General features: G+C 45.7%; 1 protein-coding gene across 1 annotated transcript; it reads right to left on the reverse strand.

Annotated features, from left to right (window-relative positions):
* Nucleotides 1–17,492: 17,492 nt before the first annotated feature.
* LOC136507995 (glutathione S-transferase) lies at nt 17,493–20,345 on the reverse strand. The gene is made up of 9 exons (XM_066502584.1): nt 20,112–20,345; nt 19,460–19,504; nt 19,211–19,296; nt 19,023–19,094; nt 18,743–18,796; nt 18,589–18,664; nt 18,288–18,349; nt 17,938–17,997; nt 17,493–17,829 (listed from the first exon to the last, which is right to left on the reverse strand). The coding sequence occupies exons 1-9, from the start codon at nt 20,191–20,193 to the stop codon at nt 17,728–17,730; spliced, it is 639 nt and encodes a 212-aa protein (XP_066358681.1). The 5' UTR covers nt 20,194–20,345; the 3' UTR covers nt 17,493–17,727.

Genomic DNA, 20,345 nt, shown 5'->3' on the forward strand with positions numbered 1-20,345 from the left:
CAGGGAAAAGAAAAACCACCATCAGAGCAGCAACGACCACAGGTCAGAGAGGAAGGCCTAGGCGCACCACTCGTAGCACCTACGCAATTTCGCCAGCGGAGGATGACACCAGAGCAGATGCCCATGGTCAACCACCGAAACCCTAAGAACCAAAGATTCAAGATCCAGAGGCCCAACCAAATTCAGGCACAACACTCGAGCAAGAACTGCAACAGCTGCAAGCACAGTTGTAAAGAGCGCAACAAGAAAGGGACAGAATGGCAGCATTCGCAGCTAATCAGCAAGCTACTCAAGCGTCAGCACAAGCAGCAGAAATAAGGCAGCAGTTGGCAGTCCTACATGCTAAGATGCTAAGTATGCAGCATGCAGTACCAGCCTCAACCTCCGCGATCCCAGCCTCCGTAGCAACACCTCCGCCAGTGATCAGCCCAACCATGATGCCATCTCAGGTGATGCGGAGGCCTATCGACCCCAAGTCCCCACTCTCTGAAGGCATACAACAGTCGCCATGGCCAACGGCGTACAAACCAATCACACTACCAAAGTTCAACGGCAAGACAGACCCCCATCAGTTTATTATGAGTTACGAGGCAGCAGTACCCTCCGCCAGCAGAGACGACGCCGTCTTAGCAAAGTCATTTGTCATTGCAGCCGAAGGCGACGCGTTGGCTTAGTATTCTATGCTCAAACCAAGCACAGTCTATTCTTGGGAAAACCTCTAGGATAAGATATTGGCAAATTTCAAGGGGCTAACAGCACAGTCGTTGACTTCCACAGATCTGTTCCAGTGCAAGCAAATGCAAGGAGAGACACGACTACTTCCAGAAATTCGTGCAACTAAAGGCGAAGGCACCAGACGTCCCAGACGAGATCGCCATCGAAGCAGCGATCAAAGGCCTCCGAATCAGGCCATTCACAGCACACCTAGCAAGAAAGAAACCAACTTCCATACAACAGTTGTATGACGAGTTCAAGAAATACTGCAGATCAGACAATGACCTCTGAAAAAGGCTGGAGGAGCAGGGTCAAAACAGATAGCAAAACAGCAGCAAAAACTCCTAGAAAACCTATAATAACCAGAATGCATCAAATTAGAAACCAGGCCAGGGGCAAGTGCTCAGCATCGAGGGTCAACCTCACCTCGAGCAAAGGCAACTGAAAGCGCCAGCACGACCGGAGACCCAGACTAGGAACCAAGGTTGGCAAGGTTACCAAGGCAAAAACTGGAACAAAAACCACAGCCAGAAACAACGCAGGACATATTGCATTTTTCACGGCAAAAACGCAGGGCATAGCACCAAAGATTGTCCGGAGACAAAAGAGACATAGGAAAGGATGAAGAACAAGCAGACTGCCCAACCTCCGACACAGCAGAGCGCAAGAGAGGTCAACACCACCTACACAACTGACCACCAGCAGTACTGCCCAATGTACCTAGCGCTAAACGCAACCCAAATACATCCCTCCACACTGGCCTCTGCCTATTACCCAAACTTCCTACCAGCATGGCGGTCAGCGCTTTCGCAGCAGCCTCCGGCGGGTAACTACAGTTCAGAGGCAAGCCTGACCTACATAAACCCAAAACCTCCCCATATAACCTACCTCGAAACAAACCCACCGGCACAAAACCAAATCAGGTTCGAGCCTCCGCCACAACAGCACCACATGCAGCAACTACCTCCACCGCCACCTCACAACCAACCACCAACACCAAAAAATGAGCCAAACCCAGAAAACCAAGTCAACCCCCATGGACCGCTACCAACAATAGGCATGATACTACCAATCGCTGGAGGATCATCAATGGAGTTTCAAACGAAAAAATAGAAAAAGGATCACCTCTGCCTGGTAAACAACGTAGCAGTCCAAGGCCCAGCGAAATACATAGATTGGTCCAGAGTCCCAATCACCTTCATAGAAGAAGATCTACAGCTAGAGAGCTACCCTCACGCAGACGCAATGGTAATCAAGACCAACATAGCTGAATGAGAGATAAGCATAATACTGATTGACACTGGCAGTTCAGCAGATATCATCTTCATAAATACCTTTGACCAAATGAAGCTCAGCAGAAATCAACTACAGCCTTCTGAATCCCCTTTGATAGGATTTGGAGGCAAGCAGATACAAGCATTAGGAAAAATCTCACTCCTAGTGTCATTTGGAACCCAAGCAAATGCTAGAACCGAGTACATAACCTTCGACGTTGTCGATCTGTATTACCCATACAATGCCATCTTGGGCAGAGGATTCGCAACCAAATTCAACGCAGCCCTGCATATGGCCTACCTGTGCATGAAAATACCAGCACTCCATGGTATTATCACAGTCCAAGGCAGCCAAAAAGAAGCAAGAAACATAGAAAAAGCAATCTACAGAGCCCAAAGAAACATCAATGCAGTCGAGTCGGCACACAAAGAACTAGAGCCTCCAAATATGCCCAGAGGAAAAATAGATATGGCAGGTCAAGAAGAGACAAAGGTGACCCCTCTAGAAAAGGAGTTACCAGACAGAAAAGTAATAATCAGCTCAGAGTTGAGCAAAGCAGAGGAGGAAGAGCTCATGGAAACTCTAGTAAAAAACAAAGACATCTTCGCCTGGTCAGCCTCCGACCTACAGGGAGTCAGCAGGGACATCATATAGCATGAACTGGATATCAATGAAAACATGAGGCCAAGAAAGCAGAAACAGAGAAAAATGTCAGAGGACAGAATCCTGGCAGCAAAGGCGGAGGTGCAAAGGTTGCAAGATGCAAAAGTCATCAGAGAAGTCAAGTATTCAGAATGGCTTACAAACGTAGTACTGGTGCCAAAGAAGAATGGCAAAATGAGAATGTGCATAGATTTCACATATCTGAATAAAGCTTGCAAAAAAGACCCTTTCCCATTGCCAAGAATAGATGCCTCCGTCGACAAGGCAGCCAGATGCCAGAGGTTCTCTCTCCTCGACTGTTTCTCTGGGTATCACCAAATCTGGATAAAAAAAGAAGACAAAGACAAGACAAGTTTCACCACTCCGTTTGGGATATATTGCTACACCAGAATGCCAGAGGGCCTCAAAAATGCCGGAGCAACCTTTGCCAGAATGACAAAGGAAGTTTTGGGCTCACAACTAGATAGAAACATCATAGCCTACGTCGACGACATAGTGGTCATGAGCAAGAACAAGGATGATCATGTCTCTGACTTACAGGAGACCTTCGCCAACCTCAGGATAGCTGGCCTCCGCCTCAACCTAGAAAAATGTATATTTGGAGTCACAAAAGGAAATATGCTCGGATACATCATAAGCAGTGAAGGCATCAAAGCGAACCCAGACAAAACCAGAGCAATAATGACAATGGCAGAACCCAAAAACAAGAAAGAAGTGTAAAAGCTGACGGGAATAATAGCAGCGCTCAATAGATTCATCTCAAAATCAGCAGAATGCAGCCTCCCCTTCTTCCAAGCACTGAGGGGTGGAGACAACTTTGAGTGGAGGTTCAAGCAGTCGGAGGCATTTCATAAATTGAAAGAGTATCTGGTAAACTCACTGGTGGTCTCCGTCCTAGAATCAGACAGCCACCTATTGCTATATGTGGCGGCCTCCGACCATGCAGTCAGCGTAGTCTTAGTCCACGAGCTAGAAAAAGAATCAGGAAAAACTCAAAAGCTAGTTTACTTTATCTCAGAAGCATTGTCCAGAGCCAAGCTAAACTACACTGAGGTAGAAAAAGTTGCCTACACAGTACTGACGGCATCAAGAAAACTAAAGCATTATTTCCAAGCCCACAAAATCTCAGTTCCAACATCGCTGCCACTGCAAGACTTGCTCAGAAACAAAGAAGCCTCCGGCAGAATAGGCAAATGGGCTACAAAGCTATCACAGTTCGATATCTCATATGTCCCCAGAACAGCAATCAAATCACAAGCACTAACCGATTTTGTAGCAGATTAGACAACTCCGACAGAGCCCAAGGCACAACCAACCACTCAAGGCTGGATAGCATTCACGGATGGAGCCTAGGGCCAAGCCGGTGCAGGAGCCTCCGCTGTCCTAACGGCACCCTCCGATGTCAGACTAAAATCAACAAACAACATAGCAGAATATGAAGGCCTAATCCTAGCGCTCAGTAAAGCAAAGGCCCTAGGGGCAAAAACATTGACAGTCAAAACAGATTCTCAAGTGGTTACTAGCCAAGTAGAGAAAGAATACACAGCAAGAGAGCCAGAACTCATCAAATACCTATCCATTGTCAGAAATTTGGAGCGGAGATTCGAGGGCTTCACCCTGAAGCACATCCCAAGATCAAAAAATGCAGAGGCAGATGAACTAGCTAAAGTTGTGGCAAACAACCTGCCACTGCCACCAAATACTTTTTACTAGATCCTGAGGTCTCTGGCAACTGCGAAGACATCTAAGACACCTAAGCCCATACTACACCTATAAAATGAAGATTGGAGAAAGGCGATAACAGAATTCTTAGAAGGCAAAACCACCAAAGAAGATGAAGCAAAAGCAGCAAGAATACAGGCCAGGGCAAGAAATTACACAATCATAGATGGTGTACTGTACAAGATAGGAGTAGTCCAGCCTCTCCTCAAATGCATATCGTAGAGCGAAGGCATAGAGTTGCTTCAAGAAATACACTCAGGAATTTGTGGGTCGCACATTAGCTCTAGAGCATTATCAGCAAAGACAATAAGGCAAGGCTTTTATTGGCCAACACACATACAAGACGTAGAGCAGACAGTCAGAACATGCAAAGCATGCCAAACATTCTCTCCCAGGTAGTCAAAACCATCGTCGGAGACCCAGCTTATACCTCCGACATGGCCGCTACAAAGATGGGGTACGGACCTGGTCGGCCCATTACCACCATCCCAAGGAGGAAATAGATTCATAGTAGTGGTAGTAGAATATTTTTCAAGATGGATAGAAGCAAAGCTGCTAGCGAAGATAACCTCAGAAACCGTCAGAAAATTCTTCGGGCAAAACATCATTTGCAGATTCGGTGTACCAAGGATTCTGACAGTAGACAATGGAAAACAATTCGATTCAGATAACTTCAAAGAATTCTGCAAAAGCATTGGGACAAAACTAGCCTTCGCCTTAGTATACCACCCAGAGTCCAATGGTGCTGTGGAAAGAGCAAACAGAATAGTGTTTTCAGCAATATCAAAAACATTGCTGGGCCTACGCAAAGGAAAATGGGTAGATGAATTACCTAGAGTGATTTGGTCACACAATACATCTATCTCAAGAACAATAGGATTCACACCATTCAAACTGCTTTATGGAGAAGAGGCCATGATGCCAGAAGAAATCAAGCACGAAAGCCTCCGCACAACGAGACAGCTAATGTTGCAAGATGAAGAATATGCAAAAGAAACAATAGAAGCCATAAGACTAGAAGCAGTCGAAAACATTACAAAATATCAGTCCCAAACCAAGAAGTGGAGAGACTCTCAGGTGGTAAGGAAAGACATAAAACACGGAGACCTCATACTCAGAAGAAAACCCAATGCACAACTTGTTGGCAAACTGCAACCGAAATGGGAAGGCCCATACACAGCAACTGTAGCAGGCCGCCCTGGCTCTTTCCACTTGACCAACAGCGAAGGTGTCACGACAACCCACACCTGGAATATTGACAGCCTCTGCAGATACTACATCTAGGCAATGTACCAAAGGGCAACCTCCGCAAATAATAAGCGGAGGCCCTCCGTTCATTTACCTTTCAGTTTTTTTTCTTCAACCCAAAAAATATAAAAGAGCCTGTACTCTTTTCCTCGTAGGGGAACTCCAAGCGGAGGTGAGGTTTTTAATGAGGCAGGCTCAATGTAAAAATCCTCTACAAGTATAAAGAGGTAATTCCCCAAAAGAATGCTTCAAAAGTCCAAAACCGAAAATGGCCAGCTCTAGCTCCGCAATATTCGGTGAACAAAAATAAGCACAAGTCCTTTCAAAGCGCCGGCCATAGGCATTGGCAATTTGAAACGGCCTCTATGACCAAATAGGCCTCCGACCTTGACAAAGACCTGACCAAATTCAGGCATCAAGGCAAAAACAACCTTGGCCAAATAGGCCTTCGACCTTGACAAAGACCTATCTAGGTTCAGGCATCAAGGCAAAAACAACCTTGGTCAAACAGGCCTCCGACCCTTGACGAAGACCTAACCAGATTCAGGCATCAAGGCAAAAACAACCTCGGCCAAAACAGGCCTCCGACATTAACAAAAAACCAACCCAAGCATCAGGGGCAACACCATTATGGCGCTAGAACTAGGAAGATGGTCTTTGCCATTGAAAACAGCAAAATGAGGAAAAGGTCTGACAAAACCCTGTCACTTAGGCACTAGGCCTATTTACTTCAAAAGATTTCAAAAGACACGAATAATTCAAGCAAAATATAGGCCATTAAAGCCAAGATACGTTCCAACAAACAACGTACCAAAAATTTAATAACCAAAAGCCACCACCCCCGCTATAAAATGGGTTCCCCCCACGCCCTTAAAACCTCAGTCAGCACAATGCGCAAGGGGGGAAGAAGGCAGAGCACAAGCACAAGCCACAGCAATGGCCATGGAGGCAGGGGTCTCCTTAGATATCTAAGTTGGCCATAGATATTGTATGAAAACTCGTAAACTCAGAGGCACCAGTAGACGGTCGGAGACAGTGGGAAAAGAGACAGGAACTATGGCATGGTGATGAACAGCGCAGGACTACGGAAGAAGGGGGATATCGCACAAAATCTCGTAACATCCCCCTGACGCCGGAGACCTAACCTGCCATCTCCACAAATGAAACATGTCCCACGGGTGTGCAGCGTCGGAGGCCCATACCACCAGACAGCTAAAACACCCAGCTAAAGAAATACCAAAAGTCTCCACCGTCTACACAAGCTATGCCAAACCTCCTATCGGATCACACACTGATTCAGCAAGCCTCGCCAGGCGGACTTCAAGTACGCCTATGCCGGACAAAAAACTGCCAACACTTCTACCCCGGCCATCAAGCAAGCACAGAGAAGGAGAGAACATGGGGTGAAGGTCCTGGCCACCACCTCTATATCACGCACGTTCGCCCAAGCAAAGGCCAACGGTGTGCAAGCTCGGGACTAGACGAAATATGTAAACTAGCACAACAGACATAAGCCCCCGCACAAACAATCAAGAAAGTAAACCTATTTTGTATTCCAAAAAACGTCAAGTAGCATTCTAACAGGACACAAACTTACAATAAAAGCCTAACTATTGTGGCAAAGGTCCGCGCCAAGCAAGCACGCGAGTAAACCTAGCGCGCTCGTCGTCTATGTCAAACTTAACTGACTCAAACACGTCGCGCGCAACGCTGCGGGGAAAGGCCAAACGCCAATACTCCCAAAGCTCTCCGCTCACATAAATACCGTCGCTGTAGAGTCAAAGGCACAACATCTTGCACAGGCTCCCGATTCGGAACCTGCGCAAGGATAAAATTTCCCACAAAACCATTCAGAACAAAAGAAACTTTATTCACAAGAGTCCAACTAGACTACAAAATACAAGTCAAAACAACTAAGTGCAACAAAGAGCCTAGACCTCCGGCGCATCGGCCACAGCAGAAGTCCCTGGAACAGAGCCCGCGTCAACTGTGGGCGGGCACGGCGCCTGCGGCCTTCGACCATCACCACCGCCGATCGTTGCGCCCACCGGAGCGCCAGCGGTGGCGGAGGCACCGCCCGCGGTCGCCGAGCGCAGAACTGACGGAGGCCTACCCGCAAGACTCTTCTACGCATCTTGTAGCACAGGCTAAAATATCAGGGGCACTGGCAACGAAAGCCTTCGCAGCTTCGCGAAAAGCAAGGAGACAAAAATAGTGGCTACAAAGACTAGAAATACCTTCGCCCTCTTTTCCTCTGCCAGTTTCCGGGCAGCAGGTCTCCCAAATGGAGCCCAAAAGTATCCAATGAAATTTCTCAAGGTTTTTCACAAACCAAGAGAAGTCTCACCAAGCTCCTCCGGACCCAGCAGCGCTCCCTCTAGAATACTTTCGGTATGCGTACACCCGCCACACACCAAAAGCTTGGCGTAATTCGATACTCCCGCCAGCGCCTCGTAGTCCATGTAGCCATTGATCAGACGGGGAGCTTCGCAAGGTGACACTTTAGCCAGGAGGCGAGGGTGTACACGCTGTCTTCCTCTAGAGGAGCGGAGGTTTCGCCTCCGAACTCGGCGACGATGGCCCGGTATTGGCCAACGATTACAGCAAGGACCCCTTTGACCGAGTCCAAACACCTCGTCGTCAAAGACAGCTGCTCCCCCACCGTAGCTGTGGATTCCTTCTCAGAGGCTAGCTCTCGTTGGAGACCCTCAGCCAACTCGTTCGCCCTACGGGCCTACTCAGCAGACAAAACTTCTGCATCCCGGGCCTTGGTGAGGTCGGCCCTCAAAGCATCCTTTTCTTGTTCCTTCTCCGCTAGAGAAAGGCGGAGAGCTGCAAGGGAGTTGGACAAACCCCCATTTTCACCTTCCAGGCACTCGTTCTCTGCCTTGAGCGCTTTAATCGTAGTATCTTGGTCGGAGACCTCGCAAGTGCAGCGCTCTTCCATAACAACGGCTGTGTGATACCCCTGCGATCAGAAAGAAGAAGACCAAGGCGATAAGCAATAGAAACAAAAACAAGTCTAAACGCGAACATACACCAAAAAGGCAAACCGCCGAAGACGCACCAAGCTCTGGTGTTCTAGATGAACACGGAGAAGTTGGAAGAAATCCATGTCCCTCAGACGTTGTTTGAAGCGATCTGTTCAAAGAAGAACAAACAAACACAAAACGATAAGGTGAGAAAAGCAAATCTCACAATAAATACACCAACTGCCAGAGACCTTCTCCGACGTCTCCAAGAACCCCAAGATAGCACTCTTCCCAACCTGAGATAGAAGTATCGGAGGAGCCTATGTAGCAAAAAAACAACAACAACAACTTAGGTCAGAGGGCCGATCAGAAATAGGCAATAACAACAGGCCAAAAAACGAGTAAGATGAAAACACTCTATACTCACTCAGACCCGGCGCCATCAGCCCCGGCTGCCCAAGACCAAACCTGACACTGGCAGCGGCCGCTCGCTCCTCTGGGGTGAGGAGTCCAGCCATGACATCACCTACAAAGCAACAAGTACACAGTATTAGCACTTGGTACAATACATAAACAAATAAACCGGGCGAAGACAGTAAACACAAAAATGTGCACCAAATAAACTTACTCATAAAAAGCCCGGTCTGGGCCGCCTGCCGAGCCCCCTGGGCAGAAGTCTCTGCCATATCATGTGGCAAAGGCCCAAAGGGCCGGCTCTCCTCAGCCAGCGGCCTGACGGGTGGAGGGCTCGAAGAAGACTGAGCCGTCGGGGCCTGCTCAGCAAGCACGGCCTCCCGCTGCCCGACGTCGACCGCTGGCGTGGGCGAAGGCGCAACAATGGCGGGAGATGAAGGAGCGTGCCACAAGATGGCCTCCACGCCCTCTTCAGAACTTGAATACAGCCCGCCAAAAATGTTGGGCATAGGATTGGCAGCGCTAGCCTCCGGCTGTTCGCTGACACCCGCAGCACCATGCAAGGTGCGCGCCGGAGCAGCGCTGGCCTCCGGATGCCTAGCACCGCTCACAGCGCCGCTCACAGGGCACACCGGAGCTCCAGGAGAGCCACGATCCTCTCCGCTCGTGACCCGCACGTCCATTGACGGGACGGAGGAGCTCTGAACGTCTTCACTGCCGACGGAGGCAACGCCTGCACTACCGGCCGAAGACGCGGCCAGCGCGATCACCAGAGCACCGCTCTTCTTCTTCTTTTTTGTAGGCGCCCGAGCAACGGAGGCACCCTTCCTCTTCTTGGACTCGGTCTCCGCCATAACATTCTTCGTGAAGGCCTTCTTCTTCTTCTTGTCAATCGAAGTCAGGACCTCGGCGGGAACCTCGCGCTCTCGGTAGACGATCCTGAGCTCCTCAAAACTCGATTGAGCCGCGGCATGGTGCCTGCCATGGCTCTCCGAGACATGTACTCACGCTCAGAAATTTTACCAACCAACCCAACGGTGGCCTCCTCGACGTCGGCAACGAAGCTATCCTCCATCACCCCCTCTCCTAAAGACCGGCCAAAGCGGGGGAAAGGAATCCTAGCCTCCGACCCAAAAATAGGAACCTTCACCTTTTCCAACTAAAAGGCTGGGTTGTCTTTGCCTAGGGGCCAGTAGTTGGAGGCCATAATCTCCTCCACTAGGTCATGGCCCCCGGAGTAGCGGCACGCCGCCACAAAAGCCCGGTCGCAAGCCTTCCTCACCAGAGACATCTCCTCCGGTGGATCCACGCGCGTATGCGGTGCCATCTCCTCCATTCTTGAAGTCAATGGATACTCCGCGACCTCCGCACCATCCTCGGTAGAGCCACGGACCCCGTAGGTCTTCACGTAGAACCACTACTCAAGCCAGCCACGGTCCCACTTGCCCTTCTAGCAAAAGGAAATCTCTAGGCGATCTACGCCTTGGTTCCTCTTCGACATAAAGGTGCAACTACCATACTGGTAGGTCACCTCCACCTCCTGCATCTCCTTCTTCTTCTTCGGCTGCTTCTACAGCTCGTAGTAAGCGTAGAAGGTGTCCACATCTGGCTCGGCACCATAAGAAACACACGCCCAGCAGAATTTGCTGAGCGTGAGGAAGGCAGTAGGAGTCAGATGATGGAGCTAGACATTGAAGGTCTCTAGCACCCGGCGGAGGAAGGGGATGTAAGGAAGGCGGAGGCCGCAGGTGAAGAAGTCCCAAAACACCACCGCATATCCCTCCTCCGGTTCCGAAACAGTCTGGCCAGGCAGAGGGATTTTTACCCTCGAAGAAGGAAAATACGATTCCTTCAACATCTCCATGACTGCCTCTTCAGTAATGGAGGAGGGGCTGAAATCCCATGACTTTATCGCCATGTCTCTGGAATCCACAGCGATCAGGTCTCCGACGGAGGCAGAGACACTCCCCAAATTCTCCTCCACTAGCTTTTCAAATTCCAATGCGGAGGCGGAGGCAAGCATGCACTCCTCAAAGCGCGCACCCCAGCCAGCGGCCCTAACGCCGAGAAGGTGGCGATAGGGTCCGAAGAAGGTGGGCCGTCGAGTATGGGCTGAGGTAGAAAAGAAAGCCACCACGGCGGCAGCCTAGGCGCAAGACGCAGGCGGAAAGACGGAACGCGCGAAGGCAGCTCAGGCGAAAGCGAACAGAGCAGAGAGCGATTCCTCAGAGGCAAGGAAAGCGAATGAGCAGTGCGGGGGGACCCCGCCACCAACCCCGCCCTTATATAGGCCGTGGGCGGGTGGTCTGGCTCCCGCCGTACAATGGTCATCTCCAGAGAATTCGCCTACCGCACAACGGTCATCTCCGAAGAAGTCGCAATGTATACAACGGAAAGCAATACGGCGTAAACGGCCACAGCGTAGGACAACGGCTAAATTTGCTGCCCAACGGCTACTCTCAACGAGACCAGTGGCCGCGCCAGAGCGGGCCAGGGGGGAAGCAGCGGGGCCTCGCTCGGAGACGCCAATGCGTGTGGCCTCCGCCCCGCGGATGCCTTTGGTCAAGGCATTTTGAGCTCACGGCATGCTCAGGCGAACCGTGGTCTCAAAAGGGAGGAACTGTTATAACACGGCCTCGGCGGGTGGCGAAGGCCTCCGGCGGCGAGGTGTCACCAAGGCGTCTTCGGCCGTCTTAGGACGGAGATCTGGCACTGACTAAAGGAACTTTCCTGGCTATGCTTGTAGGGCACTGCACGAGGCTCAGCGAGCTTGTCGCGGATTCCGCCCGGGCCGAGCACGGGCATCTCCGGCCGCTCAGGCGGACGCCGCCCTGCTTCGGCTGACGGGCGTCTCCGATGCTAAAGGCGGAGGCCGCCCTACCCCCGAACTAATCAAACAAACAACCTTGCCTAAGTGTGTGCAGGTACCTAGGCGCAGGCGCCCGTGGTCCATGCGAGCGTGCCAGCATGGCCCCCGCACGGCCGGGCGGAGACTTACGGACAAGGTCTCTAACCGGACCGGCGGAGACTCGCGTAGGCAGCTGCGCGCCCCTGTGGACGGAGGCCAGCGTCGGGAACCCAGGCCTCTAGGCCGAAGACCGAGGCATGGTGGGCCGGCCGCTTATGGAGGCCCATTACTTGAAGACAGTGTGGCAAGATTGCTCCGCAAACGAGAGACTGGTGGCGGAATATTCTAGGAATGTACTATAGAAGTTGAGGGGCATTGTAATAAATTCTGTCTAGAGGTAGTTGAGTCCTATAAATAGGGAACACTTGTAACAGTACGCGAGGTGGGAGGATGAATTAATGAAACCTTAGTTTTGCGTGCCATTTTTCCTACACGCCCACCTGTCGTGCCTATTCCCCAAGCCTCCGCCTGAGGGCAACGCTTGGCGGACGGAGGCCTCTATCTCCTCCACACTGTCTGAGACCGCCAGTCTCAACAAGGGAAGACCAGATGGAGTCAAAAGCGTGCAACTTACAATAGGAAAATGACAGGATTTGCGATATTTTAGATCTTAATTTAGTGGTTGGGTGCTGGGTCGCAATTACTCAATGCGACAAGATTCTAATTTAGCTCTTAATTTGCGCAATTTTAGCTCTTAATTTAGTTTCTGATAGGGGTATGGGTGCAAACGCATGTGCACTCAAAGTCTTTGGTCCGAACAAAAGAGCAAAAGAATTCCAGGCACATGCAAGTATGTTCAGCATATAAACTGGTGGAATTTTTTAATTTGGATGTTGTAGTTGTAGGTATTCCATGTTATGTTTTGTTTTCTCTTGTACGGCGAATAACATTTCAGTTGTTTATCTGACCAACATAAGCTAAACCCTACCACGAGCCAGCTCATACCCTTCTCAACTGCACGATGTGTTCCTACAAATGGTTGCAAGTCCACTAGTTGATTGATATAGTACTCCTGTAGGCAGCGGAGCATAAGCTGGATCATCCTAGTTGCATTATCTAATCTGCTCAATAATGGATGGAACATGTCACTTTCTAACAATTAAGGCCCTGTTTGGATCATAGTTGGATTATCATGATTGCAATTATGCATTCAGTCTCAGTTGGAGTTTCATATTAGTTTCATCTGCATTTAATAGGCTGCTACAAAAATATTTGTTTTAATGACATGACAGCGTTCTTAAGAAGAAAAACAAGAAGTGAGTTTCATCTCTCTTGGCAAGTTGGCATGATTACCAACTCTATATAAGTCATCAAATTAAATATCTATGGAACAATAGAATCAAACAATGCATTGAGGATAGATGTTTCATCATTATTTCGTTTCATTTTATATGACGTGGTTATTTTGAAACAACACTATGAAACTCTCCGCTGAGAATGACCTTGCATCCCTAGATTCCAGTTCTACCCTTAACTTTGGTGCCAGTCTTGTTGTCAAAAAAAAACTTTGGTGCCCGTCATTGTCGCTAGATGTTTCCTGTGTGTGCTTGGCCACTAGCAATGCATTTGGCGCCAAACTTTGGATTTTGCTCTTGCCGGTGTCCTGGAAGGGGTAGGATGGGAATCGGTGTGGAAGGGGTAGGATGGGAAACGGGGGAGGCGACGGATCTCTAGAGGACGCGCTCTGTAGTTCGGCTGACGGAGAAACGAAAATACATGTGTGACGGTGGTAACAGACAAGTTGGTTATTTTAGAGCATAATATAATCTCCAACTAGTACGTTGAAGATAGATTATATTATTATTAAAATCTAATTATAATAATCTAAACTATAATCTAGCATGTTTGGATCATATATAATTGGATTATTTTAGCTAATTACTGTAATGCAACTATGATCAAAACATGGCCTTAGTGTCTATAATCTCCAATTAGTAGGTCCAAGGTGGATTACATAATTATTAAAATCTAAGGCTTGGATTATAATAATCTAACCTATAATCTAGCATGCTTGATCACAATTAGATTAGTTTAACTTCTTCTTCTTCTTCTTCTTCTTCTTCTTCTGCATCATCATCATCATTATCATCATCATCATCATCATCATCATCATCATCATCATCATCATCATCATCATCATCATCATCATCATCATCTTTATCTTTATGTGATTAAACATACTTTAAGTTATCGAAAGGACTTAGGCATGCCTAGGCCCTATTTGTAACATGGGATTCTTTTCCCTATTCTTGCGTTTTCCAGTGAATTTAAACTAATTCTTGTAAATTTCTTATGAATCCTGCGAAATTCCTACGTTTCAAACAGGCCCATGATGAAAACTCAAAACCTCGAGAGCAAGGCATCCGAATATTAATGATTTTTTCTTCAGTTAACCACATGCATCAAATTCTTATCAGACGTTTGTGTTTGGAGTAATTTCTTTTCTTTATCAAATGCACGTGGCAAAAACATCGTGACAATAATCTGTTCAAATATAATGATGTTTTATCAACATTTTTTCTGTTAGACTCAAGTCTGCTATCAGCTTTTCCTTCCCCATGTTCAAACTTCTTTTATGATCATAATATGGAAAGATATATAGCTCCAGACTTTTGTATCCTCTGATGCATACAGCCCCATTTAGTATCATTTTGCCAAGGCTGTGCATGCACCTTGTACTTAGAAAAAGATGCAATCTCGTATTCTTTTTTCTAGCATCCGACCGCTACTTGTTTAAATCTTTCTTGTGATGTGTAGTAGTACAAAAGTCAATACACAGTATTTGCGTCATCCCCACAATGTCACTGGAATAAGAAATTGCTCCAGGATTGACACTTAAGCCTCCAGCACTAGGACAGGACATGCCACATGGAGGTGGTTATGTGATCTGAATTCTTGATCGAGTTCAAGGGACTATCTTATTCACTGCTAAAAATTGTCTAAGGCACTGAATTAAGATATGCCGTGTCCCTTTCGGATTAAATGGCTTTTGTGACGTTATTTTTACTGCCCAGTGGTTTAGTAGATAACTTTTATTGTGGTGTATGATGTATCCCCATTTTTGTACTGTGTTAGTGTTATTGAACTAGTCTTGTTATACTTTTGAGGTAATTGTGCTGCAAATCAGATAACTTCTTGGAAGTTCAATGCTTGAAGTTTTCTACTGAACTAATTCTGTATTTTTAAGCGGTAAACAAAGAACTTTTTCCAGTGTCCAATGCCTTTTCCTCTTCTCTTGGAGTAGTTCGGAAATTTCGGAGGTGAAGTCAGCCTAAACATGTGGCTGTCAAATCAGATTGGGTACGATGTCACGATAAGAAATGGCCTAGCTGTGACAGGAACGGACGTGGTCCATCATCCATGAGTGACAAAATGGATAGCACGTTTGTCATTTGACCCTGCTTGGGTTGTTCATTATATCAAGGTTGTAGTTATGCAGTTATTGGTGAGCTATAGTTTGCCAAACACGATATTTTAGATAATGGAAAAGTCCGGTTTCAGACTTCTTCAAAGAAAAAAAATCATACCAAAGTTCTTACCAATGTTTCAAATAGCCAGATATAGCTTCTGCTATAGCCGGATTTGGCAGCTTGTAAGGGTGACGACAGGAGAGTTGCCTTTTAACACTCAGTGATCGTGACCGCTAGTAGCGGTGATTAGAGCACTAAACAAGCAGAACTACTCCCTAAATAGTTCGTAGAGGATTAGTGGACGGAAATTAGAGCGAGCTTCTTCAATTTTTCATGACGCAGTGCTCCAAAATGTCAACAGCGGCCCAAAATGTCACCCTGACCCTAGCCATTCCCTAATCCCCGCTCACCCTCTTGACCTGTTCTCTGAAAAGAGCTACAGCGGTGATGTTGGTGTCCTGTTAGGAAGACGGAGAACTATAGCTATCGGCAATTCAAAGCCCTAAGTTTGGTTTTGCTAATTGAATGACAACTAGTGGACTAATGCTTTCAATTTAGTTGTGATTGAGTTAGGGTCCACACCAAGCTAGTGAGCAAGGCTTGAAGATGGTTGAGAGGTGATCAAGCCACATGGAGCAAGCTCACACTTGGAGAGGAGAAGAAGAGGTGAACACAAGTTCGAAGGCAAAGGTATATGCTAGGGGGTTTTTTATTTTGCCGGTCGAGACATTGTAGAGTGTGTGGTCGGATTTAGGATAGATAACTATACTCTACAAAAATTGTTATCTAAGGGCTACTAGGTGTGACATAACTTTGCCTCTGACAGACCAAACATGTTTTCATTTTGCCTTTGACAGGGCGCCCCAAACATGTCTCCAATTAACACAAACTTGATGTACCCTGTGTTGTTGCTCACTCTGTGCGAATCTTCTTGCACATTCCAGCAACTTTTTTTATGACCTCTGATAATACTTCAAAATTGTCCTTGGGCCAAATTTGAGTGACTAACAACTCCTGCTAGAGTTGCATGTTTCCTATGCACAATATTAGATAAATTTGGATATTGAAGTTTCAGAGCTTCACGGCAACCATTTATCCTCCCAAAATCTGATTTGTGTTCAAACATTAAGTTGGAACTTTCCCTCATGAAATCATCCACAAGTGTGATACACCAACACTTTTCTTAACTTGACTCAAAATTTTTGTTCTAAGGTATTGGTTTCTCAACAAGTTCTGACCTTCTTCATTACAAAGCTTGAAAATAAATTTACTCAATAAGCACTTGATTTGTAGACCCAAATTTTGCATTTCCCTCTTTTTTTCTTTGGTTCAGATAAAATGGACCACTTAGCTAGCCTAATTTTTTTACTGATTGTGTTTTGCCAGGAAAATCTCAATCTATAATAATCAATCTTTTTAAGAACTTTAGGATTTCAAAGAAAGACGGTGTCAACATGGTAAGGTCAACAATGCTGAATTTATCAACATGTCTACCACCGTAGATTTTTACCCCTCCAACCACACAATGTCCACTCAATTCTATCCTTAATCATTTTCCAACCATTACTGTTCAATTTTCTAAAAATAATGGGAATCCCCAAATAACGAAAGGGGCATGAACCCATTTTAGAACCAAAGAGTTGCGAGTATTGTTCTTCACTCTCCTTTCCTTGTCCAAACCAAAGAGCTCCCTTTTGTGAAAGATAATTTTACGACCTGATAATTGTTCAAAGGCGTAAAGTAATAGTTCCATGTTATTTCCACGTTGAATATCATCATCCATAAAAATAATGATTCCATCTGCATGTTGTAGAATGCTCAGACAGTCTTCAACCTAATGTAGGATTAGCCCCTTTTTTATTAAACCTTCCTCCTTGGCTCTAGACAAGATGATAGCCAAAATGTCCACCACAATATTGAATAAGATTGGTGGAAGATAATCACCCTACCTAAGACCTTTCCTAGTTTGGAAATAAGACACTATTTGCTCATTCAATTTAATATTGCTTCCATGGACAAATGCCTTCACCAGATGCACCACAAAGTATCAAACCCCCTTAGTCTTAATGTTAGTTGTAAAATATCCCAATTAACCTTACCATAAGCTTTCTCAAAATTAATTTTGAAAATGATTCCATTTTGTTTTTTTGTTGTGTAGCTCATGAATAGTCTCATGCAAAATCACTGTATTTTCCATAATATTCAGAATGAGAAGCACTCAGAGTTCATACAAAGTATGGGCATCATTAGGGAAAGAGCAAAGTGTCAATCATTTACTCTTGAGCCATGACAGAAGGGTAAGCTAGATTATAACCTAGAGTACTGCAGGATGGAGGAAGCGGTGGCTCCCTATCCAAATTATTACACAAGGACATGCAAATTATTGAGACAATCTTAATTTTTATGATGAAGGTGCGTCTGGCTGATTTTTAGGAAGCGCAGCTTCGAATGCTGGAATTTGCATGTATGCGTCATGGAGCCTCTCCAAGATCGGGTACTTCGACTGCAAGAAAGCAAAAACTTATTGAAGCTAGTTTCTGAATAAGTCGGGTGGCCGTGGTCCACACTATCCATTTTGTTTTACATGGAATAGCAGATGAACGTTAGGTACCATATCGATTTGGAAGCGATTTATGCCAGCATGTATCTGTGGTTCAAGAAACACATCTCCCTGTCCATGAGCACAAAATATGCAAACACTGGATTAGTTCAGATCACTTACCAGAGGAAACACAAATGATGCCAAATTGTTTTGCAGCGCATTAATTCTTACTAAAATTCAAGTAAGATGACACTTTCTCAAAGTTGGATGTCAAAAGACTGAACTAAATGAGAAATTTGTTGAAATGTAGTTTGGAGAAAAAAAAACTATGGATGATTGATATGATGATGCGACTCTGGAGACCATTTCTAAGTGATTGATCAATGTGTATTATTAAAAGGTTGGGTAGACAAGCAAACCAATTGGACATCATCTCCAGTAGCATATTTACTCTCACATCCTTCCAAGAGCTTTTCGATCGCTGACAAAAATAGTTGAATCAAAATTGCCATTGTAAGTAATATTGAAAGAATGAAGCTGACACAAAGTACATTATCGCTTATTTGGGATTGAAGGTGCATTATAGCGCTCAATGTTCAACAAGTAGCTTAATTTCCAACACAGCTGCATTGCTAGATTTGAAAACACAACTTGAGTCTATGTACTGGAAAAAGAAGAGACAGTTTTACTTTGCAAACATTAAGTTTCAGGAAATCACACCTCTGAATCCCTTGTCAATATAAGTTTGAACAATATGAAGGCCCTCATCTGGGCTCATCCTACCCTCATGCAGACCCTGTAAAGTAGTTATGTAAATAGATCTTGTACATGCCCAAAGTCTCATCAGCTATAGCTAGGTACTGGTAATACCCACAATAACGGCATAGCCTTGAAGAGGTTGAATGCTTGAACAAACAATGTTTGCAATCTGTACCAAGAAAGTGAAGGACTCATTTGAAAGGAGATGCCAAATGATGATTAGAGTGTTGACGTTTTCAATTGACAACATCGTCAATATATAGCAAGTATATGTGATACCATACTGGAAATGTAAATGCAAGATACAAATATAGTTCCCCACATACAAATTGTTGGTCAGACTTTTATTTTACTTCTGTGAGCAAGATACAACGAGACTTTGATCTGGACATGACCTGAAGATTAAGAGCTTTCCTCTTGAGATCTTTAGGCAGGAGAGGATGCTCAGGATATTTATCTTCCAAATACTGCTCAATCCGATAGCTTGTTAGTGACTAACAAATGCATGCATTGGCATGCCGAAAGAACATATATATACATAACTGGACAATGAAAATCTGCTGAAGCAACATTTGTAACTCACCAATGAGATAGCGAGAGAATCGGAAACGACTATGTCCCCATCTATTAATGCTGGAATATATTTGATTGGATTGATTTTTTCATAATCTATGAAAGGGAAGACATAGTAATGGAATTGCCATTAAACCATGAACTTTCCACAATAAGTAATATCAAAATTTTTAGAACACATTTGTGTCCCCATTGATTGTAAGTGCGAGAATGAGATGTCAACTGAAATACACGAAATGTGTCAAGGTGTTGCAGCTACCTGGATCTGTCCTGGGGTTTACTGACTTGTACTCGTAATCCACACCTTCATGATTAAAAAATCCATGAAATTAGCTTTCAGGCTTCAGAATAATAAAGCATTTAATATACACAGCTTGAATTAGTGAGTTCTGGAAAGAGGTTTGCATTAATTGACATAGCATCAGGTTTGTTAAACAAAAAAGGTCAAGCACCACTGAGGCACTGACAAGACCAATGGGCGCACAGACAAACAAATGTGTTGCATATAGCCGTTCTTGTTCTGTCAATAGACAAGTAGTGCTCAAGTACTTGAAAGCAAAATATTCTTGGGGTTATCGAACAAGTAACTAGTCACAGTTTTACAGTTAACAGACCAAGAAATACAGAATTGCTAATCCCTAACTGAATAAACTTCAGAATTTGTCTAAAAATAGACGAGTCTGTATCCAATTCTTGCGAAACTTGAGGTATATCTTAGACTGAAAAAAGAGGATAATAAGAGCTCGAGGTCATATAGCATCAAGAAGCCGGCTCCCTTGTTTTTGCCATATGCTTTGCTGAATTATTCTGTAAGATCAAGCTCATAGGTTATGTCTAACAACCAACCAAAAGAGCAATCTAACCAGCTTCAGAGCCCAGAGTATCAATAAGTGCTAGAATCACGTACTCACCTTTGAGGTTTAGTGCGATGCGAACACGGTGGGAGCAGGAGCTGATCCAGGCGTTGTACAGGATGGGCTTCGCGGTCGCCATGGCTGTCGTCTCCTCCTCCTCAATCAACAATTACAAGATGGTAATGAGATACAGCAGTAGGTGCAGGTGTAGCCAAGATAATGATAGACTCTAGACTCTTGAGTAGCAGGTGAGCCCCCCAAGTCTCCGGTCTGCTCCTAATCCCTTGAATA

Source organism: Miscanthus floridulus, chromosome 15 (genome assembly GCF_019320115.1).
Source record: "Miscanthus floridulus cultivar M001 chromosome 15, ASM1932011v1, whole genome shotgun sequence".
Taxonomy (NCBI): Eukaryota; Viridiplantae; Streptophyta; class Magnoliopsida; order Poales; family Poaceae; genus Miscanthus; species Miscanthus floridulus.

Excerpts from the sequence above, each read along its gene's own strand:
- LOC136507995 (XM_066502584.1), bottom strand. The coding sequence starts at position 20,193 with ATGGCGACCGCGAAGCCCATCCTGTACAACGCCTGGATCAGCTCCTGC. Across the intron at positions 18,350-18,588 it reads TATTGACAAGGGATTCAGAG|CGATCGAAAAGCTCTTGGAA; the intron begins GTGTGATTTCCT and ends TATTTTTGTCAG. Across the intron at positions 17,830-17,937 it reads ATCGCTTCCAAATCGATATG|TCGAAGTACCCGATCTTGGA; the intron begins GTACCTAACGTT and ends GCTTTCTTGCAG.